The 12,983-nt window shown below is 38.5% G+C and overlaps 1 protein-coding gene across 1 annotated transcript in view; it reads left to right on the forward strand.

Annotated features, from left to right (window-relative positions):
* CUNH13orf42 (chromosome unknown C13orf42 homolog) overlaps positions 1-12,026 on the forward strand; it is a 28,086-nt gene extending 16,060 nt beyond the window's left edge. Inside the window, exons 2-4 of the mRNA XM_045821183.1 lie at positions 8,575-8,722; positions 10,729-10,969; positions 11,852-12,026. Of these exons, the coding sequence (XP_045677139.1) occupies positions 8,575-8,722; positions 10,729-10,969; positions 11,852-12,026 (564 nt within the window). The remainder of the gene's footprint in view (positions 1-8,574; positions 8,723-10,728; positions 10,970-11,851) is intronic.
* The last annotated feature ends 957 nt before the right edge of the window (positions 12,027-12,983 follow it).

A 12,983-nucleotide genomic window follows, 5' to 3' on the forward strand; every position in this document is an offset into this window, starting at 1 on the left:
TTCATTTATTTATGTTTAGAGGGGAAGGGAATGAGAGAGGGAGAGAAATATCAAAGTATGGTTGCCTTTCATGCATCTCCCACAGGGAACTGGCCTGCAACCCAGGCATGTGCCCTGACTGGGAATCGAACCTGCAATACTTTGGTTCGCAGGCCCGCGCTCAATTCACTGAGCTACACCAGTCAGGGCTAATTTTTTAAAATTACATTTATTGGGGTGACATTAGTTGATAAAATTATATAGGTTTCAAATATACAATTCTGGGTACATTGCCTAGAAGTATAAATCATCTGTATACTGTATTGTTGTTAACCACTCAAAGTAAAATCTTCTTCTGTTAATATATATTTGATCCCATTTACATTTTTTTTGCTTCCTCCACTTCCCTTCCCCCTGTTTATAAGTTTTTGTTCTCCAGTTTTCCATTTGATATATGTTGCTTAGCATGATATTCTCAAGATTCATCCATTTGTCAAAAATAAGAAAGTCCTTTTTATTGCTCTTTATGAACACCAAGTATTCTCATTAATTTAAAAAGTTTACTGATGTAACAAATAAACTGAAGTATTTTATGTACTTTTATTATTGCTTAAGCAAAGAATTACCCTTTTATTTTATCAAATCTATGTGTGTTTCTTATTTAATGGATTGGCCATTTACATGTTTATAAATTTTCTTTTGGCTTTATTAAAGATTCCTTTATTTGCTTCATTTATGTATATGAAGTATTATTTTTAAAATATTTTATTTATTTATTTTTAAAGAGAGGGGAGGGGAGAAAGAGAGGGAGAGAAACATCAATGTGTGGTTGCCTCTTTTTCACCACCTAGTGGGGGCCTGGCCCACAACCCAGACATGTGCCCTGACTGGGAATCAAACCAGTGACCCTTTGGTTTGCAAGCCAGCACTCAGCTCTACTGAGCTACACCAGCCTTTCTAAAGTAGAATTTCCTGTGATATCTATATTAAGGATATGAATACATTATCTGCCATGTATGCTAAAATATTTTCACTAAGTTATGAATCTTTAATTTTATTTGACATTATTTGATGTACAAATACTACTGATTTTTAACCAGATATGTCAATTTTTGTCTTTGATAGTTCTTCCATTACTTTCATGCTTAGAATTTGCCACTTTTCCCATTTTAATAGTTCCATTAAAAACCTATTCTTTTTTCTATCAGTATTTTATTTTGTTATGTAGTGAGAAGTAAGTATTCAAATTGAATTTTTCCAAGTAGCAAAATTTTCCAATACCTTTATTGACAAATCCATCTCTTCTCTCATTGGATTGTGATGTTTCATTTATTAGATGTGAAGATTTTATACTATGTTTCAAATTAATTATAGGACATTAATTATACATTAATTATATTCTATCAGTTTTGCTTCTAACAGTTTCATAAATGTGATACATAATTTTCACTCAGTGTTTTGTTAAAGTGAAATGATCCATTAGATGACACTTAAAATGGGGAGCTACCAGGTCTTAGCAAATAAGAATTATGACAGTGATAATAATAATAGCAATAATAACCTTAAGATTATAAAGCTGGGAAAAAAGACTAAGTCTGTCAGCCTGTGAGCCTAGAACCTCTAACACCAAAGACAGATGTGCAAGCTATGCTTCCAAAATGACTAATATTTAGTTATGACAGGTAACACCAAGGTTTTGTTACACTAGAGTTTGTGACAAATCTCTTCCTTTTTCTTACATGTTTTGAGCTGATTTTTTTATCTCCATTTTCTGCTCCACTGGTGTTTAATTTTTTTTTCCTTCAGCTCTGGCTAATCTACCATTTAGCTTATCTATTTGTATGTGAGTATGTGTATGTATGTATTTAAATTTCAGTGATTATACCTTTTTCCAAGTTCTTTTTCCTATCTATAATTCTTGTTTCATAAACTTATATTTAAAAAAACTTCTGTTTGTTTATGGGTATGCATTTCCTTAGGTGCTCTAATATAAACAGGATAAGGTAAATATCTATTTGTACTCAGACTTGAGGATCAAAAGGATGGCAGCAGACAAAGTGGATGAATTAGTCAAAGCTCTTAAGCTTTATCTTTAAAAGCTCTTTTTAATATTAAATTGCTTGTGGGTAAATTTGAAGTGTTTTGTGTTTAATTTCACCCAACTGAATGATCCAAGGGGAAATGATATGTCCAATCCAAACTAACTCCATATTTGATACTAGAAATTATACCTCAATTATATTGACATTCATATTTCCAGGTATTATTAGTTCAGGAAAGTATTATCAGTACTCCATGAAGACAGGAGTACAGAGTTCTCAGAAATTATCAGATAAAATCCAAAAGTATACATTGGCAACATGTAAACTGGTTAGAGAGTAAAAACATTAGGTAATGGCATGTGTACAGCACACATTCATTCATTCAACAAATAGTTCTTACTCCATGCCAGCCTCCAAAACAGGTGCTTGACATTCATAGACAAAAAGATAATTCATCTGCCCTTATGCAGCCCATACCATAGTCTGAAGCTACAAATCTCAGCACCACTGCTGGTACCACACTGGTGCATTGAGTTTCCTTGGAAGAGAAAGAGGTAGAATTACAACCAAGAATACTGGGATTATGTATGTTGTGCAACCTATCTCATGAACGCAGAGACTGGCAGTGAGTATCAACTCAAAGTCTTATTTGTCAGAGTCATTTGCCAAGTCTATCTCAAAGAAAAGGTCTGCTGGGAGCTATGAGAGTATAATACCATGTGCTGTGGTGGATTATTCACATAAGGCAGAATGTGAGCTCAGAGGAGAAGTGCTCAGAACTATTTGCTGCAATGAGTAAATTGGCCCTCTGAAAAAGTAAAAAGGATTGACAAGTAAGAGATGAGAAGAAGGCTGGATGTTTACTGGTTGTCTTCTTGGCTTTGAGTGTGTTCAAAATGTCCCCTTACCTTAACCTCTGAAAAAATATATATTTCTGCTTACAACTGGAAGTTTATTTTGTCAAATCCAAATCTCTTGCAAAGAAATATTGACAGAGCCCAGACAAAAAAAAAAAACTAGCAGATTGGAGAAGACCACATACCCTGAAGATAGGTGAAACCAGCAGGATGAGGGACTCAGAAATTAAAATGAGAAGTACAGTGAAGTTTGGTTTGAAAAAATTAAAGGTTTCTATCTGGTCAAAGTAATCTGAGACCCCCAACTGGGGACAGGGAAGCTTGGAAAATGAAAACCCTAAGGCTACTGAAAGTGAATGTGAAACACAAACTGGAGTAGAGTTGGATAAGTAATACAGATGTTTTCAGAGGAAGTTCCTTCTCCTTAGGGATGCTATAGGGCTGATGAAGGAACACAAGCCCTGTGAAACTCAGGTCTGAACAAGTGCAACAGGATTGCAGGCTGCATTACATTCAGACTTTCCAAGGGAGATGTTAGAACATTCTGGGCTAGAAAAAAATCAAAGTTGGGAGGGAAGCAACTAATTTACACCTGGAGATCTGAGTTTAGAGAGAGAGGACTATTTTGGATCTCTTTCATGAGTACTGATGGCATCCATTTTATACCACCATCTCTTTGTAAAGAAGAATTTCCTGTGATATTAGCCTGAGTCCTTATCTTTGAGCCTCAGTTGATGCAGCTTTTGTGCTGGTGTTCTTTGTGAGAGTCGACCAAGAGAATGTCCTTGTAGAGGTGGGAAAAGCCCATGGCAGCTGAAGGAAAGCTAAAAAAATCTCAGCCATGGGTCTCTCCCCCATGCCAGGGTTTCTACACACTGGTGGTTTACAACTGCTGTGCATTAGAATCAGTTGATTATCTGAACTAATTGGTCTGGGAAAGGGCCAAGTATAGATATTGTTTAAGAGCACCCCAGATTCTGATGCCTAGCTGGGATTGGGTTGGACCGTCAAAGAATCATCATGCCGGGCTGAGGGAGAGGCATCCCCTCCCTGCCTCCCAGGCTGGATTCTTAGACTTGGTCAAGGACTGGTGCTTTCATTTACAGAGAAGAAAACCAGGGCTAAGTAAGAAGGAAAGCAATTATTTATTCATTCACCTATCTCATTTCATGAAGGGTTTGATGAGAACTGGTAAGGGTAGTTGGGGCAAGGGAGTAAAGGAAAGCCTCATTTTATGATGAGACTTGCTCACACAAGTATGTGTGGATCAGCCACAAATAATGTCACCAGAATGCCCCAATATCTCACACTCCAGCCATACCAGGATCCAAAAGCTCTTAACAGAGACAAGTTTTCTAATGCTAATTTATTGACTTGCCAGGGTCCAGCCTCAGCGGGTCTCAGGGTCCCTGAAGGAGGAATGGCTAGGTGAAGGAAACAGACACAAAGTGGGGTTCTAGAGGGCAGCCAGGTTCTTTAAGCCTGACTGACTCCCCGAGAAGAATCAATCTTTATTTTTATAGGGGAGGTTATACAATATTTTATGGAGCAGGTACATAGTGTGATTATTAAAACAGAAATGGTTACCATAGAAATAACTTTGAAAAGTACAGAAGGTTTTACAGATCAATCATGTTAAACAAAGAAATAGCCAAAAAGTACAGGAGGTTTTACAGATCAATCATGTTAAACAAAGGTTATTTTGACCAAGAGGGTTATCAATCAGCTAGCTAACAAAGCTATACGGGCACAAACTTTTAAGTGCCAATTAATAATTAAATGTCTACTAAGGTTCTATAAATTGGCCTAAATTAAAAGGGTGCAAGGGGTGATTTAAAAGTCAGCTATTGTTTACTGAGGTTAGATTGTCTAAGTTAGATAAATGGTCTTTTGCCTAGGTCTGTTGACTTATACATCTTTGGGGGGGCCATGTTTTGTATTTGTTTCCATGTATTGTGATTATTATATTTAATTTAAACTCCTTCCTTCTTTACCCACCTGGTCCCATCAATAAACATTCCTGTCTAGGGTATGGGAGGGGCAGTGGCTTTAATAAATCTTGAGCTTTTAAGTGGTGACTCCTTAGGGAGCATTCCTAGCAACAGCTTCCTCCAGCATTCTGGCAGCTGGTCTGTTCATAGTTTAATTTTGTCCTTAACTTTCCAGATGGGGGAAGTAGGCAGCATTAGGGTTGTTAGGGAATTCTATTCTGTGGTCAATAAGTCATTTCATGCAGAACCAGAAGCATCATGCAGATTTTTTGTTTTAAAGCACAGGTGTCCAAAAATCCCACCACCTATTGCTATCAGGGACAGGTATACAGGAAGAGATAGACAGGAGATCCAGCCACAATCTCCTCTGCTGTGCAGATGTGTCTCATCCATCCCAACTGTGCCAAGGGTTGGCTGTTGGTTGGCTCCCAACATTGACTGACTCAACAGAGACCTCAGATGTGGGACCTAGAAAATGAAACATTTCAGTGTTGTCTAAGGTGCTTGTCAGTATCTCAGGATGTTCCCAAGAAGGCAGTCTCTGCTGAGTAGAAAGGGCAAGACATAGGAGGAAGATATGAGTCTTGAATATTAAAGCTTGAAGTTTTGGAATTAATAATACATTCAAATATTTGTAATAATTAACAAGTTGCTACTGAAAGGGTCTTTGTCCGCTAGTTTTGATGGACAGAGAGTTAAGTGGCTAACATGGTGATGTATATGCTAGTGGTTTATTTTTTTAATTTGTAAATATTATTCTTGGAGGATAATACTTGAGGAGGTTCAGGAGATTCATAAGAGGCCACAGTAAAGAGCTCATATTAACTTCACTAATGGTAATGTGCTAATTTTTCCCTAAGCCTTTGATAGTAAAGACACCAAAGACCCTTCTTAATCCTCCTAAATGAAAGCAACTGCTTTGGGCTGCTCTTGCTGATTGCCAAAGTCTACTTCCTGGAGACATTGAGGAATGAATAGCTTACATCAATTATAAAGTTACTCAGATGAAAAAAAAATATGATATTCACATGCAAGACTGAGACTCACATTGTATTAAGCCAAACAATGATGGTAGTTGCTACTGGAGACTTAGAGACATCCTCTCCATGTTGAGATGGATTTTGAGATGCAAAAATTTATGGACCTAGCATTCCTCTTAAATAATATTTATCCTTTTAGGGGGGCTCAGTCTAGATTGTGTGACTTTCTCCATTCTTTCTCTCTCTCTTCCACTTCACAATAATAAAATCTCAAAAATGATTTGTGTGATAGTAGAATGAAGAGAGGGTAGTATTCATGGAGAAAGAATTGTGTCAGCCAATTCCTTTTTTTTTTACATTTAGTATTATTTTTCATTTTTAAAAGAGTTTATTTATTTATTTATTTTAGAGAAGAGAAGGGAGGGAGAGAAATATAAATGTGTGGTTGCCTTTGACACACCTCCTACTAGGGATCTGGCCCACAACCCAGGCATATGCCCTAGACTGGGAACTGAACTGGTGACCCTTTGATTCTCAAGCCAGCACTCAACCACTGAGCCACACCAGCCAGGGCCACATTTAATATTATTTTTATTAGATTCAGGTTTACAGTACAGTGGTTAGATAATCATATACTTTATAAAGTGTTCCCGCTTGATATTTCCATTATCCAACTGACACCATACAGAATTATTACAATATTATTAACTATAATCCCTATGCTGTACTTCACATCCTCATGACTATTTTGTACTTCTTAATCTCTTCACCTTTTTTACAGAGTCCCCTAACTACCTTCCCCTCTGGCAGTCATCAGTCTGTTCTCTATCAGTCTGTTTCTGTTTTGTTTGTTCATTTATATTGTTCTTTAGATTCCACATATAAGTAAAATCATCGTATTTGTCTTTATTTGACTGACTTATTTTACTTAGCATCATACACTCTAGGTTCATCCATGCTGCCACACGTGCTAAGATTTTATTCTTTTTGTGAACAAATTATATTCCATTATATATATGTACCACAAATTTTTTATTCTTTTGCCTATTGTTGAGCACTTGGGTTATTTTCATATCTTGGCTATTGTAAGTAATACTCCAATGAATCCTAGGGTGTACATGTTATTTCAAATTAGTGATTTGGGTTTTTTTGGATATATATCCAGAAGTGATATTGCTAGGTCATATCAGCCAAGTCTTCATAGATGAATAGGAGTGAGCCAGAAGAGACATCAAAGGCAGAGGGATCAGCAAGAAAAAACACAAGGAGGGTAAAAGAATACTGACTTGCCTATATTGATGAGCCCTGTTGTCATCTGACTGCAAGGAAGATGCCTGGTGGCCTGGCATGCTGTGCTCATATGGACTTTCAACTAGTCCTTCATCAGTCCTTCATTCCACTCCCAAATCTTGATATATTTGCTGTTGTCAAATCTGGAGAATTTTCAGTTCCCAAAGTTCAAAATGTCCCTTTCCTCTGCTGCTTTCTCCACCATTGAAGCTCTGGGATGTCAGTCCCTCTGCTCTGTTACATCAATTACCCTTTTCCTATTGCTTTCTAACTGCTGTAAGCTCTTGGAAATCTTTCACTGATGACCTCTTTTGTTCTCATCATTGGGGTTTCTACTTTTCTCCCTTCCTCGCTTTCAGTTTAGTGGGCTCTTTGAAGAGGGGATAATAATGGCATTTGGATACTTTTCCACTTTAAAAAAGAAGATTCAGATGTGTTGTGGTTCTTTAATATTTTCTGTAAGAAAAAAAAAACTCTTGCTTTAGAAGTGCTTTCTAATAGTACAAAATGCATACATCACACCAAAATCTTATACATGCATTTCCCTATATGCTAGTCTGTGGTTAATTCATATTTATTATTAATAACATTCTACTTTCAAAATGTCAATGTAAAACTTAAAAACTATACAACTCTACATATTGTCAAAATAGCCAAGGTTAACACATATTGTCCCTTTTGAGTTCTCTATTTCCTAAATTCCTCAGAGAACTTTTCATTAGCCCGTGCACTGATTCTGTTCCTTTCATTGTGAGTTCTCATCAAAGTCCCCCATGGTTCTTGAACTTCTATGATGTCAGTCACTTGTGACCATTGGTGGGCTGTTGTAAAGATGATGATGAAGAATAAAATCCTGAAGAAGGAAACAGGACAGAACCCTGAACCTGGTTAAGCACTCAGTAGATTTTTATTAACTATATATTTTATTTCTTATACTTTTCAAACAATTATACTAATTTCTCTACAATTTTTTCCATGAATTGAGCCCAAGTTTGTCTACTTTAGGCATTGACAACTTTTAGTGAGTATTTCCAATGTATCTTGTCCTCTCTTTCCTGCTGTGAACATCTCATCATCTACCTAAGGAACTGTATAATTACCAGATTAGATGTTTATCATTAGCTAAAAAGGAAGGCCAAAGATAGACTAAGTATTTTGCCTAATGGTCAATAATCATTCCTAACCAAGAGAGAAGCAGGTCTTTTCATTGTTTCTCTCTTCCTCCTTAAGATAATAGGAAATCCATTGACCTACAGTAATGTAGATGTGGAGTATCTACCTTATTTCCACAGAGCACTTGTCAAATTCACCTTTTAAACCCTGCAGATTTATAACTTCACGTGCATTTAGTTTCAGCAACATTTAATTATTTTTGGCAGTTATGGCTATGAAGGTGACTCAAGCAACTCTCTTTCCTCCCTTTCACTTGTAACAGAAATCAACCCCTAAGAAATACTCACAGTTTAGCACGGACGTGGCAGAGGCCATTGCCTTCTTTGACTCCATCATTGCAGAGCTGGACACAGAGAAACAGCCATGGGCGGCTGAAGCAGACACCATGAATGAGGATGTGGACGTTGATGGTGAGTGCCATTCCTGGGGACAGAAGGTGGGTGGGTTGTCATCTCTGGAGTAGATTTATATGATGGGCTATCAAGAATCCCATCTCCTGATAAGAGGGAAACTCACAGCTGCAAGTCAGAGCCTGGCCCTGAGCTTGCTCTTCTATTGGTGGTTCCTTAGTTTAGTTGTCTCTGTTGCTACTGCTTCAGCCTGCCCCTTTAACACATGAGGCCATATTTGGGCAAAAACTTCCCTGTGGTCCATTGCCATATCTGAGAAAGGGTGAAACTTTTGTAGGACTCCATGAGGCAAAACAACAGAAAAATGTTTAAACAAATGCATTAGATAGAGAATTGTTGCTAAATGGGTATAGAGATAGTTCCAGTTTTGCAAGATGAAATGTTCTGGAAATCCATCACTTAACAAAGTAAATATACTCAATACTACTAAACAATACACTAAAGCATCATTAAGGTAGTAAATTTTGTTATCTGTATTTTACTATAATTTTTAAGAGAAAATAGGACAAACTATATTTTAAAATTTATCTTCAGACCCTGCCTGAGCTAGGTTGGTTTTAGGGCAGTACCAGCTGTTGGACATAGCGCTTATCCTTCACCTACTTTGTCATCCCTCTGCACCCCTTCCTTCAGCCCTCCCTCTGTTTCATAAGTCATTACTCTGAAAGGATATGTAAGGCAGGAGAGGGTCAGGGTGCTTCCCTAGGCCCAGCATGGACAGCTGGAGAGGGAGTGGGGTGAGGGTTGAGAGTAATAGTTTTTTCCTTATCTAGGTATGTCATGGCTGTGGTGTGGAGTGAAAAATTCAACATATTCATGAGTTGAGCCACTTATAAATTCCATTACTCAAATGTCAGCTTTTTAAATCTTTGACTTGCCCCTGCATGGTATAATTAATGACAATTTTATTCAGGGATTACTGAGGTAACAACTTTTGGTAACAATATTAAATAGTTTTTTAGTGTTTTATCTAATGATCAAAAGGTTATATTCTTGTTGTTGTAGTTCTGGCCTTGACTGCCCTTAATCTGTGAGATTTCAGATCTCACTGGGTTCTGCAGAATTTCACAGGCTACTGCTCCCACAAGCTCATTGTACCCTGCAGGGAGGCTGCCTCCCCCTCCCCTCCCTCCAAGCCCCTTCAGTCCCTGACAATGAACACCTCTTTCCCCAGGAGCAGAGCCTTGGAATCCAGGGTATTGATGAAAGGATAACAAAACCACTGAGGATGCATGTCATCTTCATAGTTATAATTTTTTAAGACTTTATGGTTTTTCTCTGATAACAACAGGAACATACATACTATATGATTTATAGTAACATACTATAAATCAATTGAACCAAATGACACACAAAAACATAAAGAAGAATGTGATCTGTAATACTACCACACAGAGAAAGTAATTACTGTTAACATTTTGGCATTTGTCCTTTTACAAAGGTTTTAAACACAAACACTCAAACTCAATTTATTTTTTTAAAACAAAAACAGGTATTTGTCTCTCACCACCTGGCTTATTTCACTTAGCATAATGCTCTCTAGTTACATCCATGCTGTCACACATGGACAAAACCAAGGGGAATGGAAGCAGGGGAGGGAGGTGGATATAGCTGGGGTGGAGGGAGTGGTGGGGTGTAAATGCAGACAACTGTACTTGAACAATAAAATAATTAAAAATAAAAAATAAAGCTCCATTGCTTTATAGCAAAAAAAAATAGGATCTCTTTTCTATTTTGTCATCTGCTATTTTCACCTTAGGCATCTTTCCAATTAGTACATATAGACATATGTTTTTATTTTTAATTGACACACAATTTTCAATTGTATTCCTACACCATAAATTCAGAGTCAAATCAGCCTCTTTGATTCTCCAGCACTTTCTAGGAATTTGCTGCTATATATATGCATTTGTTGTAGGTTCTCAGCTCTGTTCATTCTCTCCATTGCATTCTTCTCCTCCCAATGATGAGTACTCCTTTACGAGGGCCCTGCTTCTCTCTTTCAGTGGCCACCAGCTCCCAAGAGCATTGCTTACACTCCAACTGGATCCTGCGGGTGCCACGCCAGCACTCTGAGGATGTGGCTGTGCACTGCGTACACATGACAGATGGCCAGTTTCAAAGAAGCATGGAGTGCAGAACCATTGGCACTCAGAGGAGACTTGAGAGGCACCCCATTTACTTACCCAAGGCTGTGGAAGGAGCATTCAACACCTTGAAGTTTAAGCCCAAAGTATGCAAAAATGAGTAAGTGCTTGGGCTACATAGTATAATTAAGATGTACTCAAATCCTCCAGACTCTTGGGATGTGCTTTAAGGTGACTTGAGCTGCCATCCTACACACCAAAAATTATTCTTGTGTATTTTGGAGGATGAAGGTCTTAGTTTAAAAAAACTTTTCATATTATAGACACTAACTTGGTTCACTGCTGTCACCACTCCTAACTATTGCTTCCACTCTGTATCTTCCCCCTCTTTCCTTCTGGCCCATTTAGTCCTCATGCTTTGTGTCATCCTCTTTTCTTATCCCCCCTAAGTGTCACAAATACATTGTATATAATGAATTTTTAATGAGAGTTCATGCTTTAAGAGTGCATAGCACCAAGTGGGAACCAACATCAAACCAATTAAATGCCCATGCCTTAAAAAGATATTGGCCAGGCTCAGGTGAAGAACTTGCTGGCTATACGCCTCTTGCCATCTTTCCACCATGTTTTGGGCTCTCTCTCTCTCCATATCCTTCTCTCACAAGACTAGTGACTATCCCTAGCCCAAAATTCCTGTAACCTATTCATTCAGAACAGTAAGTGCTCTCTTGTTATGGCCAACTCAGGCCATAACTGGGAGAACCTCCCTGTTTATACAAAGGCCATTCAATTCTGATGGATTCAGGAGTTTTCTAAATAGCATTTACCTCCCATAACAATGAACCAGGATCCAGCCTTCATCATCTTCTTTTCTCCTTCAAGCTCAGCTTGAGGTCCAGCTGAGGTCCATCCACAGCCCCTATGATAACACTGCTTTGTCCTCCACAAAGCCCAGCACTGGTTTCCATTGGAGTGGTAAATCAGAGCACCCCTTCTCTGAGCCAAACTGAACTTACTCTCTCTTCTGTCTCCCTCCTTCCAGCCTAGGAAGCTCCAGGCAGATCCTCTTCAACTTCTCTGGAGAAGACATGGAATGGAATGCAGAGATCTTTGCACTGGAACCACTGGCATTTCCAGGGGAAGACTACTTCGAGACAGAAAACCCCAAAGGGCAGTGGCTGCTTCGAGAGAGACTCCAGGAGCGGACAATGCCATGATTCCCTCAATGATTCAGCTTGGCTCAGGCTGGGGCTCTGAGATAGTATTTGCCTTCAGTGCAGAATGGGGTGATTGGTAGAGTTAAAAATGGAAACCATAACAAAGTCAAGTCCATGAACACACTGCTGGTGCTCAGTTAGTGCCAATAATACCCACAGCCTCTTAGAGAACATGCTTTTTGATACTTTGGGAGCTGGGCTTTCCCCACACAGGCTGGTTAGCAGGTAGTAACAACCTCACTGGTAGCAGAAGGAATGGAAGACTTTGGGAGTATTCAGGCTCAACTCCTGGCCTTCCCTTGCCTGTTCCCAGCTCTCTGTACATCTGTACAGGTGGCTGCCAGCATCATGCTTTGTACAAAAAATGAACTCACCCAGAAATTTCTGGGCCAAAGTTTTCAATAAGAAAGTTCCTCTCTCTACAGGTCTGTACATACTGAGGCTGACTTTTTTTGGTGCAGAATTCAGTTCAAGAAGCAGCTCCTTTCACCCTAACACTTTTCAAAATGTTCTGGAAACTTCTGCTGGATTAGGCTAGAGATGAGGTCAGTGCCCTGGCCATGGAATTGGACAAGGAATGTGTCAGACACTCTCTTGGGACCATGCTATTGCCCCCTCAGACCCCAAACTGAGCTTCACTTCTTATAGACATTTGGCTGGGAAAGGAGAAAGATAAAGTGGTGTTTTTTCCTAATTGTCACCCAGAAAATCCTTATAGATACCCATGCAACCAAGTTATGGACAGATCATGTCTCTCCCTTTCCCCAATTAAAAAGTCAATAAAAATCATTAAGTTCTTTTGGACTACAAAACATTTTTATGTATCAGCAACTATCTAAATCAGAACTACATTTTTAAACTCACCTGAGGATATGTTTATTGATATTTTAGAGAGAGAGGAAGGGAGATTAGGGAGAGAAACATTGATGTGAGAGAGAAACATTGATTGGTTGCCTC

The sequence above is a fragment of the Phyllostomus hastatus genome, unplaced genomic scaffold, assembly GCF_019186645.2.
Source record: "Phyllostomus hastatus isolate PE091 unplaced genomic scaffold, TTU_PhHast_1.1 phas_scaffold_46, whole genome shotgun sequence".
NCBI classification, from domain to species: domain Eukaryota; kingdom Metazoa; phylum Chordata; class Mammalia; order Chiroptera; family Phyllostomidae; genus Phyllostomus; species Phyllostomus hastatus.